Source organism: Crinia signifera, chromosome 3, assembly GCF_055691185.1.
Source record: "Crinia signifera chromosome 3, ASM5569118v1, whole genome shotgun sequence".
Classification (NCBI taxonomy): domain Eukaryota; kingdom Metazoa; phylum Chordata; class Amphibia; order Anura; family Myobatrachidae; genus Crinia; species Crinia signifera.
Window position 1 is genome coordinate 82,243,468 of NC_139219.1, and position 25,123 is coordinate 82,268,590.

The 25,123-nt window shown below is 46.6% G+C and overlaps 1 protein-coding gene across 2 annotated transcripts in view; it reads right to left on the reverse strand.

The window, feature by feature from the left end:
- RASGRP3 (RAS guanyl releasing protein 3) overlaps positions 1 to 12,696 on the reverse strand; it is a 108,438-nt gene extending 95,742 nt beyond the window's left edge. The window contains exon 1 of one of the 2 annotated variants that reach the window (XM_083176110.1): positions 12,607 to 12,696. Coding sequence is in view for 1 of the 2 variants with exons in the window: in XM_083176109.1 (XP_083032235.1) it covers positions 12,607 to 12,644 (38 nt within the window). In the remaining variant the exon portion in view is untranslated. The remainder of the gene's footprint in view (positions 1 to 12,606) is intronic. The other variant, XM_083176109.1, reaches the window with a different exon arrangement.
- Between the last annotated feature and the right edge of the window lie 12,427 nt (positions 12,697 to 25,123).

Genomic DNA, 25,123 nt, shown 5'->3' on the forward strand with positions numbered 1-25,123 from the left:
CCGGGCCTGGGACAGTTGTACCCATAGCACCCCCTGTCGGCGGCCCTGGATGTGATGTATCTAGGGGAATAGGAAGTAGGGAGCAACTCTGATTTAAGTGCAGTCTGTGCATGCAGCATAATGCAGAACTGCGGCAGGCCGGCAGCTCCCATCCATGGTCAAGTGCTGCTGAACAGCTGTTTTTGGCAAGTACAGGGTTACACCCACCCCTTGTGGGCGCTCTTCTGTGTGTGAAACCACTAGAAAGACACCCACCCTCCTACTTTGCTGTTAATCATGTCCTACACTAAACAGGGGTGTTTTTTATAGTTCTATATGTTTTACAGGCTATTCAAATATATCACGAGTTAACACCACTTATGACCCCCTCCCTGTTCCACAACCGCCCCACCAGTGATAATATCTACAAATGGAACCGCCCTCATTATTGCCGAGCGCTCTCCAGATCCCCCTAGCTGGCGAGCACTGGCAGAGAACGGTGGCGGGTGGGCCGGCGGACAGCTCACTCGCTAGCGCTTCCCATTTCAGAGAATGGGACACACAAGCGTTTTGTTTCATTATTTCTGACATCCCATTCTGTCACACGGTGGATGCTGGTGGGGGCTGGCAGCTGGTGATCATTGTGCCAGGAGCTGCTCTAACAAGAGTGGCTTCCTCTGTACCAGTCCCCAGGGATCCCTGATAGGAACCCCCGCAGTGCTGCTGGTTACCGGGGCTTCCTGCTTCTGTGACATCCAGTGCTGTAAAATCAGCTGCTGCTTTTCCAGCATCACTTTAGTGCACCAGAGGTCACAGAAGCAGCGCAGAGCCTCGATGACTGGCAGCCCTCACAGTGTTCAGTTTGCTGTCCATCGCATTGCCTAGGGGCAGAGACAGTTGTACCTGGGTAGGGAATTTGTAGTATGCTCTGAATTTTTTTTAGAGATGTGCAGGCTCTGATTTACTCTGATTTCAAAGCAGGATCTTATTGGCTATCAACTGTCAACAACTGTCATGTGATTTGGGATTGCCAATAAGATCCTGCTTTGAAATCAGAGTAAATCAGAGCCTGCACATCTCTATTTTTTTTTGTAGATTTGGTCAGATCATGTTTCCTATTACATAGCTGCCTACCCTCCTGCATTCTGCAGGAGACTCCCTGAAATAGCAGCAATCTCCCTCTCTCCCTCATTAGTCTAGCAATCTCCCTTATTTTATCTAGTCCATTACTTTTACATTTTTGGGGAAAAAGGAAATGAGAGATAGGTACATTTACATTGAATCATCAGCGCCATTTCCCAGCACTGTACCAAGTATAGTAGCTCTTAGTAACTGCTTTGGAGCTCATCTACATTTGGATATAAGTTATTTTAAAAGATTCCTCTCAGATGTAGCAGTACACACCCAAGCTTCTAGTTGCCACGTTCACAATCTCTTTCCGCAATATCTCCATATATGGAAATAGCCACGCCCTTTGGGAGGAGAATGACACGCCCCCTCATTGGGACGCTGTGCAAAATACCAACTATAATATCCCTGAAACTAGTTTTCAAAAGTAGGCAAGTATGTCCTATTATGGTAAATATGGAAAATGCCATTTGATCACTACAAAAAAAAAATTAAAGCGTTTTGGGCAGTTTTTCTATAGACCTGCTCCAAAAGGTCTTTATTGCATTTAGGTGATACTAAAGTAATGTGGAAAGGGTAAAAAACTATCAAATATGCCATTGGTATTCAACATTATTTGATTAAAAAGAAAGTATGGGTACTTGTGTAATAGCACGGCGCCCGTTACCTAGTTAACGTAGCGTCCCTGTCAGAATCAGCGTAGTGTTCGCACGGGCAGTGTAGTTAGCATAGTTAGTCAGAAGTAGTGTAGTGTTCCTGCAGCCGCTTAGTGTAGTCAGCATCCCTGTCAGAAGTAGCGTAGTGTTTCTGCAGCCAGCGTAGTCAGTGTCCCTGTCAGATTCAGCGTAGTGTTCTCACGGCCAGCGTAGTCAGTCAGCGTTACGCAGTTACACTAGTCAGTCAGAGGTGAAGTGACTGAATTTTTTCTGACACTATTAACATACCCTCCAACATCTGAAGGCCAGAAATCGGTACACATTAGAAAAGGGGCGTGGTCAATGGAAAATGGGGGCGTGGTCACCCCACTTTCCGAATGTGTACTGGTAATATATATATATATATATATATATATATATATATATATATATATGCAACCTCCTGTTGTTTGCAGCATTTTATAGGTGGTTTTATAGGTGTAAGGGAGCCGGGACAGGAAGAAGTGTGAGTCGGGCATTGGATACGCACCTGCACTCTGACTCCCTGTAGGGTTGGGGTATCTGCCAGAAATGCGAGCACACTTCACTGCTGACTGTAAGCTTGTCAGGAGCCATAACACAGCTGTGTTTGACAGCCTCTCCGCTCAGCTGACTCACATGCAGGCATCTTCGCGCACTTTTCCTGCTGCCTGCATCTGGTTATGTCACTGCCAATAGAGCGGGCCATGTTGCAGCCGGCCCAAAGTGCTGAGAATGGGAGTGCCCCCCGGCCCAGCCCGCCTCTGCCTGGACGCATGGGTTGACAAAACGGCGAGTGATTGGAGAAGCGGATCTCGCCCACTGGCACCCTAAGCCCCCTGGGAGATGTAGTTTGGTTGGCCACTCCCCCTCACCCTCCCAAAGAGCAGCTGGCTGTGAATGAAACTACACATCCCAGAGACGGAGGAGCCGGTTACCAAAAATCTGTATATTCGGTACACTTTGGTTTAGCCGGTACAGACCGTTAAAAAACGGTACTGTACCAGCTAAATCGGTACAGTTGGAGGGTATGTGTTAATTAGAAATGGCTGCAGAACCTCTCAGCATGTTTAACCTGCCGCAGACAGAGGAGGAGTCGTGGCTTTTTTTCAGCAGCACCATTTGCTCCCACTGACACAAACCTGTTTTAATGGACACCCCATACGCTTGAGTATGAAGGAGTGCATGTGGCACTGCCACATTAAAACCTGCCATAAGAAGGTCAGTCTCTGTGCGGCACATTGGTTCCCGGGGTGTCGTATCCCATTTCTTACCCTCATCCGTTTTATTTATTCATGAGCGGAGGAGCTCACAAGCATATCTTTTGTGAGCAACAACTAAAGTTGTTGAATAACTGCACCATGGACTTAATGTCGCAGCCCCAACGCCGGAAAAATAGTGGAGGTGGATGAGAGTCTGTCTGTACAGAGGAAAAGTCATGTCGGACGAGTGCTACCTCAACAGTGGCTGTTTGGAGGCATTTGCAGAGACACCGGTGACTGTTTCATAAGGCCTGTGGAAAGACGTGACGCCATCACCCTGATGGCCGCCATCAACAAATATATAGAACCGGGGACAACTATATATTCGGATTGCTGGCATGTATATAACACCGAGCAGCTGGAGTAGGTAGGGTATCATCATGCACAGGTGAACCACCGCTATAATTTTGTTCACACCCAAAACATTGAACGGCTTTGGGGATCGTGTAAGTGGCGTAACAAACGTCAAAGGGAACTACGCACCAGAATCTGGACTCCTACCTACAAGAATTCATTTGGCGAAAGACTGTTGGCGCAGAAAACGATTTATGCCTTAACTCTGCTCCCACAGGCTGACAAAGCAGACGACACAGGTACAGACACAACTGCATCCACTTCTGCTGCAGTTTCTATCAATGCAGAATCAGAAGAATAACTGTTTCATTTTTTTCTTTCTTCTTGATAATTTGATATTATTGTACTTTGTTAAGTTGCTTTCTTTTTATTAATTTTAACTAAAAATCCAGTTACCAGTTAACACGTCGTCATTACTGTCTCAGATGTATGATATGGCAGGTGTGAATGTGTTCCTGAAACACCCCCACTATCCACGCCAGCCCGAAACGTGGCGAGCGCAGCGAGCCCCATGTGGGGAAGCGTTACGCGTCCTCCCGACCTCTTCATATCCCCACTATCCATGTCGGCGTGGAGTTGATTTTATAAAGTGTGCTGAGCGCAGCGAGCCACCGAGCCCGAAGCGTGGCGACGCGGATTACTTTATATGTATTCCGCATCCCCTCGCGGGGCTCGGTGGCTCGCCACACTTTATAAAATCAACTCCACGTCGAAGTGGATAGTGGGGGTATGAAAAGGTCGGGAGACGCACCTGCGTCTCAGACAGCTGGAGCGCCTCTCTGCCGGGGCCCGCATGATCTACTCTCCGCCGGCGTCCACCAGTACAGGGGATCTGGCGGTTACCGGCGCTGTGTGAGAGGCGCTCACTAGGCTTGCCATGGACACCGGAGACAGAGCCGGGCTGCCGCAGAGTAACAACGCTAGGCAGCCGTTGGCCTGCCGCGGAGTCACTGCGCTAACTACGCTAGGCAGCCATTGGGCTACGCTGACAGCGTAGCTTAGCCTACGCTGACAACGTAGCGTAGCCGTGCGCCGTGCTATTACACAAGTACCAAAGTATGGTATCTAGTGACACTATTACCATTCTTGAGGATGTTGTGACAATAAATATACTTATAGGACATAAAACAGTTTATTGTGACAATAAACAAAAGCATAAACATTTAGGCATAAAAATGTTTAAAGCTTTACAAATGCTATAATAACATTAACTGATGCCCTCAGTGATTTCTCAAATGCAGATATACAATCTGCATTTGGAATATATCTAAAACTATCAACCCAATGGACAATTTTGCCTATTACGGTGGTGCTGAGCTGTCCAGCCTAGAACCACCTATACATTATTATAGCATTCGCCGCCTGCAAACCACCATTTATGGTGAGAGAGGTTAATCTATTTTATCCCTACTTTTAATGCTCTTTACATTTATATGCCTATATTTCTATGCTTGGTTTATTGTCACAATAAACTGTTTTATGTCCCATAAGTACATCCTCAGCGCCATTAGATACCATAGTTTGGGCCATATGTTCTAAGTTTGAAAAGTGATAAAATGGAGAGTGATAAACCACTAGCCAATCAGCTCCTAACTGCCATGTTACAGGCTGGGTTTGAAACATGACAAGTAAGAGCTGATTGGTTGGTGGTTTATCACTCTCCATTTTATCACTTTTCAATACATTAATACATTTTGCGCTATATTTTGATCAACTGCTTGAGACTAGTATTCTGCCCGTCATGGGTATACTACGCTGCTTTTTTCCCTCTTATATGCGCAAATTGGTATTTTTCTATTTGTTGTCTACATTTATTTGGCATAACTTACCACTTCAGCAAGGTAATATGATACCCCCTGCCCAGCAACATCCACTACACTATTGCTAGCTGCCTACCACTGCTAGGGTGTCCAATCCCAGGATCGGGATCGGCGGGATCCCGGGGATTTGGCCTTAAAAAATCCGGGATTTCAATCCCGGGATTTCGGGATTAGACTGCGCATGCGCAGTCTAATGCCGGGCAGCGTCTGAGCACTCGCTCAGACTCTGCCTGGCTGTTCTTTACACCTGCGTGCGGCCTGCGCAACGTGACGGTCACACTGCGCAGGCCACGCACGCTGCCCCCACTACTCTCAGTGTCACCCCTTTCCTGGCCGCCCACCTCTCACCTCTTCTGCTGCGCCTGCCTTCCCGCCACTTCACCGACGCTGGCCCGCCCACACCTTCACCTGCGCCTTCCAGTTCCTCCCTGCTTCTTATCTGGCTGCAGTGCTGATGAGGAGGTGCACGCTCCCGGAGGCATCGTGCACCTCCGAACCCACTCCACTCCCTGCCGCCCGCCTCCCAATGTAAGTAAATGTGCGGGTCGGCCAGTGTGGGTATTAGTTACACGCCTGCGAACTAGGGATGCCAATCCCGGGATCGAGCAATTTTCAATCCCAGGATTGAAAAAATGCCTCAGGATTGGCATCCCTAACCACTGCCTGTGACGAGCTGTTGTGTCCTGTGATAAGCGACCTCCGGTCTGCACATGCAGGGATGTCCTCCAGCTGTTGCTGAACGTCCCAGCATGCACTGCTACAGTTTTGCTATTTGGTCATGCTAAAACTGTAAAAAAGCATTCTGGGATGTGTAGTTCAACAACATCTGGAGGCCCAAAGGTTCCCCATCCCTGCTGTAGAGGAAGCAGTACATGGGGAGTCACACCGACTTACACCTCCAAACACGGCCACAAATTGCCAGCCAGGGTTCTCTGGCAGTTTGAGTGTATCCCCTAAATGAATTTTGGACAGTGCTGCAGCTCCACCTCTACAACTGCCACTGGCAAGGAAGTCCAGGAACAGAGCATTTGGAATTCCCTCCTGGAATGGGTCATGTTGGTGCAATGTTTATTTAACGTGGACCAACATGAATCCATTCTACAATGCACCAAAGATTAACCCTATTAAAAAGTGCCGTTATATGTATTTTGGGATCTCTAAAGGTATTCTTTAATTAAATAAGGTTAACCTTTGTAAATACTCCCTACCATTGTACACCCAGATAGCAATCAGACAGAATAATTGTTGTCTGCTTCCTGCATGTCATTTTTGGACACAAGACTATTTACGTTAAATTTGGGGTTGTAGACTAAAGAGTAAAAGACGAAAAAGTAGAGAGTGACAAGACAGGAAGTAGTTTTCCTTCATTACAGCTAAGATAAGTGTTTCTAGCAAAGGCATAGCAGTTATTAGAGTATTACTAATGCAGACATGCAGTCTTACAATAGCGTATTATTTGACACTGTAGACCTAAATTAGTTTTAAAAGAGCAGTAAGGCTTCCACTTATTCTCATACAGGGCTATACCACCAGTTCCAGAACCACAGACAGGCTCTAAAACTGCCCAGGCATTGTGCATGACACGAGCTAGCCTCTGTCTCTTTGTATGCTGGATTGTGCCGAGCGGAACACTTGGAGGTGCGGCTGCTTGGCCAGGCTTTAAGGTCCGACCAGAACATCAGCTCTGATTTTATGTTGTACACAAAGCGGCTGTACACGGGGAAATACTGTATCACAGCCATATTTGCTACCTTGGGCTAATGAAATAATCCGTTGAACTAATATGTTGCTCCTTACATGTGCAAGTGGAAACTGATGACAATTTATTTGTACGCCGGCTGACACAGCTGTCACCATATGTATCTGTACCTGTCTCAGCCACATGCGTTGAGTTATAGCAGAAATAGGCTTCCCTTCCTCAGTCACATGGCTCAGATTTTGATACACACTCAGGGAATGCCCACAGTCACATTGTCATACATTCACTTCTGCACAGGCAATGGATGCCAAACCCTCCATTTTTGTCTATGCTTACAATTCCTTCTGCTCAAAATCAGACCCTAATACATCCCTCTTACCATTCTATGTTTGGAATTAGAATATGGTTCCACTCATCAGAAACGGGTGTATACTATAGCTGCATTAAATGGGTGCTGGATGACGGCCGACAGTTGGGATCCCGACAATCAGTCTACCAACATCGGAATCCCGACTGTTCAAATCTTGACAGTTGGAATCCCGTCTGACAGCGGCTATTTTCACTCATGAGGTTCCATGACCCCCATAGTGGGTGAATAGAACTTGTGGCAATCATGCCCGCAGCGTGGCGAACGCAGTGAGCCCATAAGAAGCTTCTTTGTACTCACCCCCTGTTAGATTACCGGCATCTGGGATTCTGATATCTGTATACTGACCATTGGATTTCCGACTGTCGGGCCATCATACCACACATATTGCATTACTTATGAAACACTAGGTCCATGTCCTCCTCCTTAATAACGCCTGCTTTGGCGTGTGCTCCTGTGGCAGGTTTGTATGTCACAGGTACACCATAGTTATGCTGTACAAGGTGTTCAACAAAACTCCAAATACTCTGATAATCAGGACAAAGGTAACAAATATAATAGTGGAAGTTGTAAATTAAGATTTTTCAGGTAAGACAATGGTGAATGGTGACCACTGGGTCAATAAAATTAGCCACAAAATGATCCGCCTGGTGATTAAGTGGATGCTTTTGCCACATTTAATGTAGACCGAAACTTCCAATCTTGGTGTAGGATGGGCGCAAATAAATGTGTTTTTCAAGGTGTTTTCATAGCGTTACTTTCAGCTAATTAAATCAACCCTACAATATCCTCAGAGAAAAGGCCTGAAGGACAGAACAAGAATTGTTCGGAACAATATGGCTGCCTCTCATTTTATTAGCAAGGCTATACATAAGTTTACATGTAATGAAACATTCACGTAAAATTTTGTAGGTATTGTAACATACAATTGGTCATTATTTAAAAATGTACAGTGGAAAAGATGCAGTTTTTTTCCGTAGAACTTCCTATTTTCACTATATACTGGTAAAAACAACTGTGTCACACTTCTATGTGGTCCCTCTAACCATACCAATGGCATTAACTAACTCTACATTACTCATTAAATTCAGTAAAAGCATGGAAAGTTTTATCCCTACATACTGTATTAGTGATTGTCAGACTACTTTCTACATTGCACCAGCTTCTATTGTAAGGTTAGGTGCAAAATATATTTAACTAATAATTCCACTCAAAGCAAATGCTTCAAAAGCTAGTCTGCTACCTTGTGATTGCCTCTGTGTTTGTGCATGTGTGAGAGAGAAAGAGTTTAACTCGCTGCCAACAGATGGCAGTGTTTTGGAGACAAAATTATTTTACTCACACACAAAGCCAAAAACCAAACTACACCAACATACATCGCTTCTCTTATCTCAAAATATCTTTCAACCTGACATCTTCGCTCCTCACAAGATCTTCATTTCTCATCCACACTAATTACTCGCTCACATATTGCAGGATATCTGTATGTGGAATGCTCTCCCATGCACAATAAGACTCTCCGTCAGTCTCCAAACCTACAAGCGTTCCCTGAAAACTCACCTCTTCCGGCAAGCTTACCAAATTCCAGAACCAGCCACTTAATCTTTATATACCGTTCCTATCTAATCACATCCCCTCTGTACAGTCCACATATATCCACTCTCTCTTTCTTTTTCACATTTTCCATCCTCCTGACCCGTGGCCAAACTGCTGGGTCACCGTAACATACAGCACACCAGGAACCTCTGCATTCTGGTGCCAGATTGTAAGCTTGCGAGCAGAGCCCTCATACCGTTGACTATCTGTAAATTCCGTTTGTTGTATAACTCTCTCCTATTGTAAAGCACAATGGAATATGCTGCACCATATAAGAAACTGTTAATAGATAAATAATATAAATGATAAATATTTATTTTGCTTTTTAAATCTAAAATAAAGGCCCAGGTCCTAATCAGCAAGAGAAACAGCAAGTACTGCTCTACCACTAAAAAGGCTCCTTAATTAATAGGGCCTCTATTTAATATGCAAACCCCTCTCCACAGTGTCTGGTAAAGCAATATGTCCCCAAGGAAGGAACCCCAGTATAGGCGGAGGTGCAAAGTGTTCTGCATGAAAGAACAACTGCTTAAATAGCCAAACCAAAAGTCATTCCAAAAGGACCTAAACCAGAGTTGCCTACCTCTGGAGGGGGGGCAAGCCTCCTGGAATGTGGGCTGTCAGAAGGTAGGCAACTATGGCCTAAACACCTGGTAATGCCAAGTTAGCCTATGCTTCATGTATGATTTTAACTTAATCAAGGACATAGACGTGTGTCTAGAGCTATAAAACATGTGTTAATTTTTAACATGTAATTTATTAACACTTATTTAAACAGAAGCAGTATATCGTGTTGCACTTTACAGTTGGATAAATACAAGCGTCTCGATCGGGTGAGGTGCCCAATAAATGTATATGAAAACATGTATATAGAAATTATTTTGTCCATGAACAATTATTTACTAGCACAGGGGTTACATATTTAAACCTTTGGCCATTTGTCATTAGCGGAAAAAATAAAAATCAACTACAGTAGTAATCTATTAATGGTATGTAAGCCAAGCAAAATAATATACTACGTGTTTTTCTGACACTTTCTTTGTAACATTAAACACTACATTACTTTAAACATGTGGCTAAAGTAATTATCCACCACAATTAAGCACAATAGCTTCTCTATACCTTTATACTTTGTAAAAAAAATAATATTGTAGAAAAGAAATTCAATATAGAACTACAATCCTCTAAATTTAATTTAGAATACTTCCATGTCAATGTATTATAATATATATATAACAAAAGGCTAACGCTTCTGCTCACCTCTATGGAGGGAAATCAAGTGTTTTGGACATTGGTGGAGGAGCAATTCAAGTGTTGCTCTGTTTGGGCGCACGCAGCTGGTAATGGTAACTAGTTACTGCATAACAGCTAACATATCTAGACAGGTGGGAAATATAATTGCGTATCCTGTCGATGGGTCAACAGTAATTAGATCCGACAGGCAATAGGTCGACCACTGTTGGTCGACAGGCAATATGTCGACACATGGAAATGGAAACATGGTCTAGGTTGACATTGACAAAAGGTTGACACAATTAAAAGGTTGACACATGAAAAGGGTCGACATGAGTTTTTCATAATAATTTTTTCGACCGACTTGTTCTTCCTTCACGATCCAAGTGGGCATTGCGGGAGAAAATAACAGGGTGCCGAGCGCAGCGAGTCAGGTAAGAGGAAGAACTACACTAATATAGTGTCCATGTCGGCATATAGACCCCCCAAAAAAGTGAAAACCATATATGTTGACCTTTTTCTGTGTTGACCTTTTGTCAATGTTGACCTAGACCACGACGACCTTTTTATGTGTCGACATATTGTCTTTCGACCAATAGTGGTCAACCTACTGACTGTCAACCTAATTACTGTCGATCTAATAATCCACACCCATATAATTGCTGTTGGAATTCCAAACTTCCACTTATACACTATGACATTATTATTATTATTATTATTATTATTATTATTATTATTTTATTAAAAAATAATAATAATACTGCTATTCATATTACAGGTTGAGTATCCCTTATCCAGATATCCCAAAACCAAAATATTTTGAAAACTGTAGGTTTTCAGAATATTTCGGGATCCACCTGCCTGCACCTGTTTTCATACTCACCTCGTCCTCCAGTGTCCACGGCTGCCATCGGATTCATCTTCAGTGGCATCCCCGGTCCCAAGGATGCATTGCACTGGTGAGTTCGTGATGTCACCGGCGCACCCGCGCACAGGGCCGGCGCCACCACTAGGCAAATCTAGGCATTTGCCTAGGGCGCTGGCCACTGGAGGGTGGCATTTCGCGCCCCCCCCCCCCCCCCGTGCCGCGGGGGTACCTGTCCTGCGGCTGTGTATATAAAGCTTGCGGCAGCAAGGGGTCCTTGCAGTCAAGAAATAACGAGTGCTATCCGCCTGGCTACGCGGAAGCGCTTCTGTTGTGGAAACACTGGCCACACGCTGATTGGCTGAGATTCAGCTAATCAGCGTGCGCCGTGCGGCCAGTGTTTTCACAACAGAAGCGCTTCCGCGTAGCCAGGCGGATAGCGCTCGTTATTTCTTGAATGCAGGGACACCCCGCTGCCGCCGCAAGCTTTATATACACAGCCGCAGGACAGGTACACCCCCCCCCCCCCGGCACCGGGGCGCCCCCACCCCGACTCGCCTGGGGCGCTCCGGTGCCTTGCACCGGCCCTGCCCGCGCACATGTGCAATGCATCCTTGGGACCAGAGATGCCATTGAAAATGAATCTGATGCACGCCGTCGACATCGGGGGATCGCCAGTTGAACAGGTGAGTATGTATTAAAAATTTTTTTCCCAGAATCCGGAATAATCCCTTATCTAAATGCATTTTGGATAAGGGATACTCAACCTATATTATTTCTTTATGTATTTATATGGTATCACAAGGGTTCTACAGCACCTAACAAAGTGTATAAACAAATGATCAAAACAAGAAAACAGAGACATACAATACGAGACAATGTAGGAAAAGTACATGGTATATATACATCGCTGCATCAGCAAAACATGTGAACGTTCCATATCAACGTTAACCTAGTCCAAGCAAATCTAAGAACATTCTATTATTTTTGGGGAAGGGAAAATAGAAATGAAAAATAATCCATACACATTTCTCTGGGCATTGCATTGTATGGCAATGTTTTGTAAGTAAGCACAATCATGAGACAGCCGCAAGCTACTGGTATTCAGCATGATTAGCTAACAAAAAACTCATATGACTTGTTAAGAATGTACACAGTGTTGTAAGCAGCCCTAAAGAATTGTGAGCCTGCTTAAGCATACTTCACAAATACCAATGGCAACGTCCCTGCTTTTCTGATCAACTGTACAATTCAATTTTCCACCATTGAGCATGTTTACAAACGGTGACGATGAAAGTACACACAGAAAAAGTTGACGGTCTGAGAACAAAGTTGTCAAACTGTGCTGGATCTAAATTTAGACGCAATGTCGGCTAAAAATAGCTTGTTCACCACAAATAAAAAATAATCTCTTTGCAAACTACCAAACATATATATAGTATACCACTTATAGTAACTGTGACTTATAGGTCTGCATTATACTGTATTAGTGATGTTATTATGGCAGAAATACAATTATCAGTATTCCAAGTTAGATCTTTTCGGTACATAATAACCACCTATAAAACAATCTTGAAACTCTATCATTGTACGATAAAACAAAACAACAGGAAAATGCCTGTTACTTACTTTAATTCTCTGTGCAGAGGTATTCTACTGACATCCATGCTCCCAGTGCTTACTCTGTTGCCAAGTGCTAATGCATGAAATGAGCAGCTGTTTCCTTTGAGCTTGTGCTGTTTCTTACCCAGTCACATGCCCCTCCTCTGATAAAGCAAGCAGCAGACTTTGCCAGGATGTCAAGATTTTGTGATTTTTTTCATTCTTTATAGATTATTTTATTTTTAGATGAGATGGCTATGGCGTAACCTGTGGCACAGTTAGATTAGAAAGTAAACCACAAGATACCTGAGCCTATATCACAATCCGATGTGTACTGTTTATTATATTACTGTAGATATAAAGCATGTTGCAGCATTTGCACAAATGACAGCATATTCACAAGATTCATTTACTGAGATTAAAAGAAAATGTTGGAAGCAACCTGGGCCAAACAGGTAGTGGTGTAGCTAGGTGCCACGGTGCCCGGAGCAGGGGCATGTTTCGCGCCCCCCCCCCCCCCCCCCCAATTTCTAGTAGATGGGGCTCTTGTGCGGTGAAAAGGCCCATTGCACATTTAAGCGAGCTTGCCATAATGCCAGTTACACATAAAGCCACACATAGTCCCCATTGTTGCCATGGGGGACTAAATAGCTTGTTGCCAAGGGGACTAAATAGCTTGTTGCCAAGGGGGACTAAATAGCTTGTTGCCAAAGGGGTCTGCAGCCTGCCCGCTCCCCGCTGTGCCCAGCTGAGCTGCCCTATCCACCGCTATTTTCAATTAAGTCTCCCGCTGGACCACTAGCCAATAGGCGCTCGCGGTCCAGCAGCCACCAATGCTGTTTCTGATTGGCTGCTGGACCGCGAGTGCCTATTGGCTAGCGGTCCAGCGGGAGTCTTAATTGAAAATAGAGGTGGACAGGGCAGCTCCGCAGCTTAGCTGGACAGAGCAAGGAGCAGGCTGGGGAATGGACGAACATGGCGGCGGAGCCGGTGGCACAGTTTGTGATGCATGGCTCTGGCGCCCTGTAATCTTTCGGCTCCCGAAGCTTGTGCTCCACCGGCTCCACCCTGCCTATACCCCTGAGTAGGATGCATTGATTTCCAGAGGCCCAAGTTACAAAGCGAGATCCACTCAGATCCTGCACCCCCCTTCAGTAGTGTACAAGCCTGCACTGCATTCCTGCATGTACAATAACACAATATCCCTGCTAGTGTATTATCCACATCTTCAACTAAATTATTGCAGGAAAAATCAGAGCTGGATAATGAATATGACCCTTAGTTTCAATACTGGAACTAATATCCTTTAGTTGCCAATCATATCAGAGTGCTTCACAATTGTGTATCTATTTTCATTTTATTCTGATCAACCTGTGCCAGGACTGTAAAAAATAAAGAAGTACAAAAGAAATTTGCTGAACCTCCTTTGAAAAGCAGTAAGTTACTGTACTTCTATTAAAGCTTGGTCCCTACATTTAGGGAATGGTTGATCTTTAAAATATAGCAAACTGGGAAGCATTATTTTTTACACCTTACAATGATAATCTCTTATTTTATAGTCTATTAGTAAATTAAGTGAATTATTTGTAGGAGTACAGGTATGAAAGCTGCATGCTTAGCATGATCTCCTTTTCAAAATCTCTCTGGATGGAAATTTTTGCAATATGGAATATTGATCGGCCCTGAATGCAGCACTTTAGGATTTTTACCTTTGTCGGTACTTGTTTCCTATCTGGGCGCCCAGGTTTTCTACGTACGGCACCGTAATGAAATCGGATCGCATCGCATCGTACACATACACGATATTAAACGATGCGATGCGATGCGATGCGATCCGATTCGATTTCCCATAGGAAACAATGTGAAATGGCTGAATTTAGCCAAATTATCATAGGAACAATAGTAAATGGGCCAAAAACACCCCTGAACATTGAAATGTCCCCCCAAAAGTAGTTGACGCCACCCCGCCATCAACGTGAACCCGAAGCGTGGCGAGCGCAGCGAGCCCGCGAGGGGCGGCGGTACGCGTCCTCCGACCTTTTCATGCCCTACTATCCACTAGGGCGTGGAGTGAGAATAGAATAGTGTGGCGAGCGCAGCGAGCCACCGAGCCCGAAGCGTGGCGAGCGCAGCGAGCCCCGCGAGGGGACGCGGATACCTTCACAGATATACGCGTCCCCTCGCGGGCTTCCCAGGTGTCCATGGCGACGCGGACACCTGGGAAGCCCGCAAAGGGACGCGTTTACCTGTGAAGGTATCCGCGTCCCCTCGCGGGGCTCGCTGCGCTCGCCACGCTTCGGGCTCGGTGGCTCGCTGCGCTCGCCACACTATTCTATTCTCACTCCACGCCCTAGTGGATAGTAGGGCATGAAAAGGTCGGAGGACGCGTACCGCCGCCCCTCGCGGGCTCGCTGCGCTCGCCACGCTTCGGGTTCACGTTGATGGCGGGGTGGCGTCAACTATTTTTGGGGGGACATTTCAATGTTCAGGGGTGTTTTTGGCCCATTTACTATTGTTCCTATGATAATTTGGCTAAATTGAGCCATTTAACATTGTTTCCTATGGGAAATCGAATCGGATCGCATCGCATCGCATCGCATCGTTCAATATCGTGTATGTGTACGATGCGATGCGATCAGATTTCTCTACGGAGAATAGCATGGTGCGCAATTAACTTAGCGGGCGCCCAGATAGGAAACAAGTACCCCTTTGTCTGTTTGCAATAATAAAAACCTGTAGCAGGGGCGTAACTAGAGCTTAATGGGCCCCATAGCAAAATATTTGCTATGGGTCCCCCACCCGGGAGAGAGAGGAGAGAGAGCAACAGTGTGAGAGAGAGAGAAGGAAGGAAGGAAGGACAGTGACAGTGAGAGAGAAAGAGGGACAGTAACGAGGAGAGGGAGAAGGAGAGAAAGTGACAAAGAGAGAGCTCTTAGACCCCTCTAGCCACATAGACCCCTCTAGCCCCCCTGCCTTGTCTGACACTGCAGGGATGCAAAAGGGGCAGATGTACACTTTACATTTGGGGGGGGGGGTGTGGATCATCAACACTGACTCCTCCCACAGCCGACTACTGGGGGCTACTGGTTGTGGTATGGGCTAAGGCAGCAACTTACCAGAAGAGAGACGTCCTCTTCCTCCTGTGTACCCGTAGCACGTCCATGGTGGGGAACATTGTGCTTCCTCTGCAGCACCCCGGGGGCCAGGGGGACTGGGACCGTTGATTCAAACACTCAGGCAGGTGACTCACAAGCGGGTGTGCGGAAGTCTCACAGCAGTTCAATATAATTCAGCAGTTCGGCGTGGACGTTGCTAGGCAACTGATAACAATGGCAGGCCCGCGGAGTAATACTCTGTCTCTGGCTCCTGCGCCTGTGATTACTCCCTGCGCAGGGTGTCATAAAATATGTGGGCGGGGTTTAGATCACAGATTCACGGGGCCTCTAACGCTGAGTCCTGTCAATGGCTGCTGCTGCTTCCCGACATTGCCGCCTCTCCGCCAACGCTGTGCCCGTCAATGGCTGCTGCTGCTTCCCGACATTGCCGCCTCTCAGCAATGTGCCCCCCCTCCTCCGCCATCGCTGTGCGTGCTGCATGTGCCCCCCCTCCTCCGCCATCGCTGTGCGTGCTGCATGTGCCCCCCCTCCTCCGCCATTGCTGTGCGTGCTGCATGTGCCCCCCTTTGCCGGCGTCTCCTCACTCAGCTGAGAGCTCTTCTTGTCGGGCACAGCAGTGCTGTGACTGCTGTCATCTCCCTGCACTGTGGCGCCACCACCATAGAGGGCGCCTGGAGCTTGAGCTCCACCGGCACCACCCTCGCTACGCCTCTGCAAACAGGGCCACAGTGTGCCCCGATACTGACAAGAGGGTGTGGCCAGTACTATTTTTCTGGAAAAATAGGTCCAGGAACTCCAGGTCTTTTGCCCAGATCTGTGACTGTGTGTATAACGCTGGGCGGAGTCATGGGCGGAGTTTCTAGAGTGACAGATCGAGTAGCCTATCAAATATCAAGAGAAGAAGAAGGAGATACCCATGTGATGATCACACAAACACTGCTGTATCTACAGTAACTACATACATGCTACATGTCACTACACATGTTATAATCAAACAGAGAATAGATGACAGGGAACATGCTGGAGGAGAGGAGCTAACACAGGTGAGGGACCGCCGGCTGCTGGGATCAGTGTGTAGTTCTGTACTACAAATCATTCCATTCCATAGTTTCCTACCCTCCTGCATTCTGCAGGAGACTCCCTGAAATAACAGCAATCTCCCTCTCTCCCTCATTAGTCTAGTAATCTCCCTCATTTCACCTAGCCCACATTACACTGTTACATGTAAAAAAGGAATGAGAGATAGATACATTTACATTGAATGATCAGCACAATTTCCCAGCACTGCTTTGGGGCTCATTTACATTTGGATCTAAGTAATTTTACAAGATTCCTCTCAGATGTAGCAGTACACACCCACGCTTGTAGGTGCCACTTTCACAATCTCTTTTCAAAATCTCTCCATATATGGAACTAAACACGCCGCATGACACATCCCCTCAATGGGCACTGTGCAAAATGCTGCTACCAACTATAATCTCCCTGAAACTAGTTTTCAAAAGTAGGCAAGTATGTTCCATTTCCCACCACCATGCTGCTAGAGACTACAAGTCCTGGCATGCTGTGCGGTAAAGGGAGGCCTTTGATTGGCCGGATGCAGCTTGCCTATGGCCTGTGCATGTCAGAGAGGAAGCTCAGCAGCAGCACTGTCCCCTGCTACTAGGGACAGCCATCGTTGCCATTGCCATCGATGGTTGCCATTGATAGCAATTCTGCAACTGGCCATCGATAGTGCTTAACTATGCAATGGATGACCATCGATATTTTTACATACCGATCATCCATTGTCTTTGTCAATGGAATCCATCACCATCCTGCTGGATCACTGCTATTGCTGTGCTGTCTTGACAAAGACCCGTTTAGGGTCGAAACGTCGACTAATCAATATGGATTCTATATGAATAAATAACTTTTTGCATCGACCGGTGAGTGCCCTCATCTTATGGAAAGTTCATTTTCAGTTCCTGATGATGTCATATTTAATTAGAGGTTCAGGGACTGAGTTCCTGCTTAAAAATAGCACTTGGTGTGGCCTAGAAAGAGGATGTGTCTCTAAAAGAAATCCCCACAAAAATAATGATTGTGGGTCTATGATTTGGCCTTCTGTGCTCTCTCTCTCTATATATATATAGACGAGAGATGTAAGAGTCTGGCACTACCCAGCTGTCAAGGGCAGGGTGATGTATCCGCATGGGTGCCCGCTTGTAAGCAGGGCTTGCAACAGAAATCTTGGGGCCCTATACACTGATATTTCTGGGGGCCCCGCCCTTCACCCCCCCCCCCCCCCTCTCCCCCCATAATCCAAATGAATGAAAGTGTAGATTTGCAGCCATTTATAAATTACACCAGGGGATCTTTATTGCTATTGCTCCAAATAAAAAAATTAGACAACACCACTAGCACACTGCCATGCGGCCATGCCTGGCTTTCTCTAAGATGAGCTCCAGGCAGCTCCTTTCCTCCCTTCCCTTCTTAGTCTACTCCTTACCTATTCTATTGAGGGAAATAAAGCCCCCTCCCCCCCTATCCAGGGGTGGGCTTTTATTTAGAATATAATCTCCGTCTGGCATCTGCAGAAGGACCACAGCAGCAGGGCAGAACTGAACTCCGTAGGGCAAGGCAGCCACCACAGACGGAACGCAGATTGAGGGTGCCGCGCATGCGCAGTAAGATCAGTGACGCGGTGTGCAGTGCAGCATAGCAGACAGCCGACTCAGGCTCAGCCTCCGAGCGCTGAGTGGCTGGCTGCGACCTGGCTGGATGGCGGAGTGACAATCAGTGCTGCGGGCCTGCGGCAGGAGAGACCTGGCAGTGCACACAACACAAGTGAGTCGGCCGGACAGAGCCAGCCCAGCACAGACACTACACTGCCGCGGCCCAGGCCGCAGCAACGGGGGTGACACAGACGGGCCCTGGATGGGCCCTGGGGCCCTTCAGATGGCCGGGGCCTGTCACACATGTCCCCCTTGACCCCCCTGTCGCCGGCCCTGCTTGTAAGATCAAGTCCTCCAATGCATACAATTCCAAAAAAGCTTCACTCCGGGGCTTGTGAAACAAACAAACTTTTACAGTGGGTGGTCTACGGCATTTTGGGCACTAAGCCCATCTCCAGGACACACACACACACATATATATATATATATATATATATATATATATAACAATCCAAAAGATCCGGCACTGCCCACCAAAATAGTGTGTAACACCTTGCCCGGGTGCCCGTCCAGTTGCTATGGGTTACCCCTCAGCCACATGTACAGTCCAAATAATGCACGTCACTCCAGGTCTGTGTATGTCCTGAAGACGGGCCTAGCCCGAAACGCCGTAGGCAAACCAGTAAACTACGTTTTTTTGACTGAACAAGACCTGGAGTGACGTGCATTATTTGGACTGTATATATATATATATATATATATATATATATATATATATATATATATATATATATATATACCTAATTTTGATCCCGACTGCTGACCAGTATCAAACCTTCCTTTTCTAGGAAAGGTTATTGAGAAAGTGGTTGCAAATCAACTGGAAACCCACCTAACAACCCATGATATGTATGATCCATCCAATCAGAATTCAGAAGAAGACATAGCACTGACACAGCCCTGGAATATGTGCTAAATGATCTTCTGATGGCAAGAGACAGAGTATGCTGTTCAGTCTTATTCCTTCTGGATCTCTCTGCAGCATTCAATACTGTGGACCATGAGCTTCTGATGAGCCTAAAGAAATTCTGTGAACTGGATATCACAGTACTTAGCTGGTTCAAATAATTTCTCACAGGCAGATCATAGAGAGTGTCATCTGGAGTATACTCATCGCCATCAGTGCCACCGCCATGTGGGGGCCAACAATGTTCTATACTAAGGGGGCTATTCTGGTTGATTCGCAAGGCTGCGATTCGCAGCCTTGAAAGTCAACCAATACCCACCTGTCGAATGCCGGGCTGCCCCCCCCCCCCCCTCGCAGCGTGTGTTCTGACGCACAGACTGCAAATGGATGTTTAACATAAACATCCATTCGCATGCTGCGGAGAACACCCACATCATTTGATGGTTGGTGACCATCGAATGATGTGGAAGGCCCACACATATCTAAAGTTTCACTGAGGCAACCTTACATATGCGTGCACCCTCAGTAGTAAATGGGCGGGCAGATGACCACCCCCCACCCCACTACACCTGCGTCACAGCCTCATTACCATGAGAATGCAGCATATGGTAATGGGGCAGCCTGATGCCCCATGCCCCTCTCCGCCCTTTGCCCACTTTCCTGGGTGCGTGCACCCAGCGATGCTACTATTAGCAGTGGGTGCACGCATCCAGCGCATGCACGTGAGCAGAATTGCGCATGCTCACATTCCAGCTATCGGTCTGGCTGCGAACATATTCTGGTTGCAAACCCCTCTAACTGCCATGCTTTTTACAGTATACATAGTGCAGTATACATAGTACTGGGTGAATTATTAAGTGCCATGGCCTGGTCTGCCATTGCTATGCAGATGATACACAAATGTACTTGTCCTTTGCTCCAGGCACTGAGAACCCTAAATGGCTGCCTTGCTGAGCTCCAGGAGTGGATTAGTGCAAGTTGGCTGAGACTAATTCCAGATAAAACAGAGGTCCTTATTATAGGACACCAACATCTAAGAACAAGTCCGCAGCATAGTTATCCATCTGGACTGACACTTGGGGTACAGAATTACAAAACTCTCTGCAGAATATTGGCGTTGTGCTGGATGGTGGCTTGACACTTAAACACCAGATATCAGCCACAATCAAATTCTCATTCTTTCATTTAAGGAACATAGCCAGAATCCAACATTTAATTCCCTCTGAATCGATCTGCCAAAAGTCATATATACTTGTTGGTAAGACTGAGCCGCCATTCAAAGATAGAATGACAACTCATCGTTCTTCCATAAAAAGTGCGCTGACAACCGGTGTTAGTGAACAGCCGGTGGCACGGCACTTTGCCACTGCGAAACATAACCAACATAAAGCAATTAAATATAGGATGATAGACCTCATCTCACCATCATTGAGGGGTGGTAACTGTGGCCTGTCACTACTACGTTGTGAGGCACGGTGGATTGCCCAGGTGGGCACATTATCGTCACATGGACTAAATGAACAGTCAGGAATGGCGCTGCTGTTGGCTTAAATTAAGGATTATGTTGGCATCTTTACTTTTATTTATGTGGTGATTATTTTCTTGTATCCTATTTCTCTCTTTTTAAATGATATTCTCTTATGTGCGCTATATTTCCATGGTATGATGTTATGTCGTGTATATGTTGCTATGAGTGCACTGGCTGACTGTGGATCCATTCAGTGTGCGTTGTGTCGCTGGAAGATGACTTCATGCATAGACACCATCAGTGTGGTTGGATGGTTCCCCACCCCACTGACGGCGTTTGAGTCACTGGGTGCTATTTGCAGATGGAGCCGGCCTCTTCCTTGCAGGGGCTGGCAATTCTATCGGCAGCCCCCACCAGTGGCCGGCTCTCGCCAGGGGCGTGCGCGCACGAGTAGCTTACGCGCCCCGTGGCTACGGAGCTTTCTCCGCTGCCCGCCACCTACACCGGTGCCCCTCACCACCCGGCTGTCCCCCCTATCCCTGCCCATCTCCCTGAAGTGGAGACGGGCAGGGACCCATAGCGGCGCCGTCCTGAAACTGAGACGCGCGTGCGTGTGAGACGCACACGCTTCCCAGTGAGATGGAGCGCCTCTGCTGTGTGATATTGAAACGTTGAATAATTTTTTTTTTACCAGATACAGGACCAGATGCACTAAACTTCAAAAGTGATAAAATGGAGAGTGATAAACAGCCAGCCAATCAGCTCCTGCCTGACATTTTTCAAACATAGTCTGTGACATAGCAGGTAGGAGCTGATTGGCTGGCTGTTTATCACACTCCATTTGATTGCATTTGAAGTTTATGCATCTGGCCCTAAAAGAGATTGTTTGAAGTGCTGCACATATCGTGTTCTATATATATTTTTTATTTATTTATATTTTTAGATAACATTTGTTTAATGACAGTTATATAGTACTAACATATTACATTGGAATTTACCTACTGTACTGTACTGTACTGCATGAACACAGCCTATTGAGGCTTGCTAACATAGGGCCTAATTCAGGTCCAATTGGAAGGGGCTGAATTTGGTGGGGGGGGGTCTGCGCATGCCCATATTTGTGCATTTGCAGACCCCCTGTGTGAATGCCTTCGGTGAGTATCACACTTGCCAAGGCATTCGCATAGGTAGGGGAGGGAGGAGAGCTGACACTGGGCCGGAGCAGGGAAATGCCCAGTGGGCGGGCCAATGCCTGCCCAGGGTGGGCGGCTTAGTCACATGACATCAGCGCCGCCCCCTTTTAAGCCATCTCCGGCTCAAATAAAAGTCAGTTTTCAATTACTTTTATTTCCGAAGGGGAAAAAAATATTTTCTTATTTTTGCCACCCTTCTCACTTGTAAAAATCGTAAAAGTGAGAAACTAATTGCATAAATTTTCAATATTTGCTTTCCTCCGGCTTTGTTGCTCTTATCTTTTAACCACAGAAAGTCTTCTATGCATTCGAAGCCTATCACAAAGTGCTCTATGGAGTCTTTCTTGATTGATTTTAGTAGAGTTAAAGGCAGTATCTGTGAGGTTCTAGTGTAGTATTCAGCTGTGCTCTCTACTGTCCTGTTGCTGATAAGTCAGAGCGCACCAGGTGTTTTTCACATGTAAATATAGTGGAAGGAAAGAGATCACAAAAGCGACAAAGATAAAACCTTTAACGAGAAGAAAAACAAACAGCAGATTCTGGGTCTGGTAATCAAAGGCTTGCAGCATAAATGCATTTATAAAAAGAACAAAATATATACCGTAATAAAATCATTACTGAATACTATATCTATAGTGTGGGTGACATCACCAAGCCCTGCTTTTGAAAGTTGGAATGGTCAAATATTAGCAGGAGACCTTGGTTAAGGTTTACCATATGCTAAATATAGCTTGCATATGTTTCATTCTTGCTTGCTAAAGGACCTACAAATTGTAGATTTAAGTCCATGACAATTCCGGTAAGGATATTATTAGAATCTGTGCTGACACATTGTAGCTTGTTACAGTCTTTTGGACTATAGGCAAAGGGAATCTGTAATATGATTAAATACTTTGCCCAAATTTAGAAAGACAAATATTCACTAAGCGTTGTTGAGATTTTCCATGGGTAAAAAAATAATCTCAGAAATAGACGTTATTCTAGCTGTCCTATGTCATGGGTACAATGTGATGAAATGGTTTTTATTGCTTGTTGTATGTCTGCTGCTATAGGAATGCAGAATGCTATTATAAGGGTGTTGTTCATGTAACGTGCGTGGGTGAATACAGCGATGGTGGTGGGCTGAGCCCTCAGCCGGGACCGCTGTTTAGAACGGCCACGGCAAAGCCCTACGCTGACTCTGTTGGCCGTCCCGGACAAGTGACCGCAGGCTGCAAGGTGCTAGACTTCTCCTTTAGTCGCCGCGTCCGAAGGAGCGAGTTAAGCCCGCTCCGACCCCGATGCAACCAGGTTTTATGTTGGGACAAACCCACGGTGACTGTCAGGGACTGGATCAAAAGGAGGATCTAACTACCAGGGCCTAACTGAACAGAACACCCTACCTAACGGCACCAGACCAAGGACGGGGAATGTGACCGAGTCACAGGCACCAGTATTTACCAGTAACGGGGTGCCACCAAACACAAACACGCCAACACAAAATGGTACAATAACGGTACCCCAAAACGGGCGTAAATCCCCTAGCGTGAGCCTCTCCGAACCTCGGAGAGCCAGGCAGTGCAGGGACCGAACAACTAAGGAATAAAGGGCAGCTCGCCCAAACAGTAATGAGTAAAGAACCGGGCTCCACTGGAGCACTTACATGACCAGATAGAAAACTCCAGCGGCAACAGATGGAGAAGCGCCCGTCTGGAGTAACTTGGCAGGACCAGATGACAAAATAGCTGACCAAGAAATGACCGCAGGAAGGGCGGTCGGATACGGCTGACCTAACGGCAGGCGGTACGGCACGGGACCAGTGCACGACAGCTGAAAAGCAGGGACCGGGATACCAGAGGTCAGCTGACCCTCTGCAGGGAAACAATATCACCGGCGGGGCTGTGTTAGGCCAGCTCCCTTAAAAGGGTAGTGCTGGCCAATCAGCCTCCACCGTAGGACCAGGCCCCCAATTGCACTAACATCTCTCAGCTGTCCAGGCGCGCGCCGCCCGGCGTCCCCTGGTTGCCTGGCAACCCCCGGGTGACGCGGCCGGACTTAATGCACTGTACCCCGGCTGTGCGGAAGTTACGCGCCGCCCGGCGTCCCCTGGTTGCCTAGCAACCCCCGGGTGACGCGGCCGCAGCCGGGCGGACGTCATGTCCTCTGCCCGGAGCTCGCCGGGCGGAAGTGTTCGAACCGCCCTTCTAAGGGCGCTGGGACGCTGCTGCGGTGATGCCGCAGCAGCACGCTTGTCAGCGCTGCTGACAGTACCCCCCCCCCCCCCTTGAGGAGAGGTTTTGAAACCTCTACCCCCAGGTTTATGGGGAAATTCCAGAAAGAATTTTTTCTTAAGGCTTTGAGCATGGACATCCCTATCGGGGACCCATGACCTTTCTTCCAGCCCAAACCCCTTCCAGTGGATTAAAAAGTAAAGAGAACCACGGACAAATTTGGAGTCCAGAATTCTTTCGACCAAGAATTCCTGCTGCCCCTGTACATCCACTGAAGGGGCTCCTCTGATGACCTTACGAGGAAATTTATGAGAAAAGAAGACAGGCTTTAACAAAGACGCATGAAAGGTGTTAACAATCTTGAGGGACTTAGGAAGCAGTAAGCGAAAAGCAACCGGATTAACCCTCTTGATAATCTTATATGGACCTATGAACTTTGGCCCAAATCTTGCCGAAGGCTGATGCAGTTTAATATTCCGGGTCGATACCCAGACCCAATCACCAACTTTAAATGGGCAAGGACGTCTAAACTTATCCGCAAACACCTTCTCTTTGCCGGCTGTCTCTTTAAGGGCGTCATGAAATTTTTTCCATGTGGCCTTAAAATGAAAGACCCTGGATGGGGTCGAGGGTGAAGCGTGAGAGAATGAATTGGCCTGGGGATGGTAACCATAGACCGCGAAAAATGGAGAAACTTTAGAAGCAGAATGTACCGCATTGTTATATGCAAATTCTGCTATGGGAAGATGCTCTACCCAATCGTTCTGCAGCTTAGAGATGAAGCAACGCAGATACTGTTTCAAAGACTGATTCAGCCGCTCCGTTTGTCCGTTGGACTGAGGGTGGAAAGCTGAAGTCAGACTCAATTTGATCTTAAGAGAAGCACAGAAAGATTTCCAGAACTGTGCCACGAACTGCGGACCCCTGTCGGACACA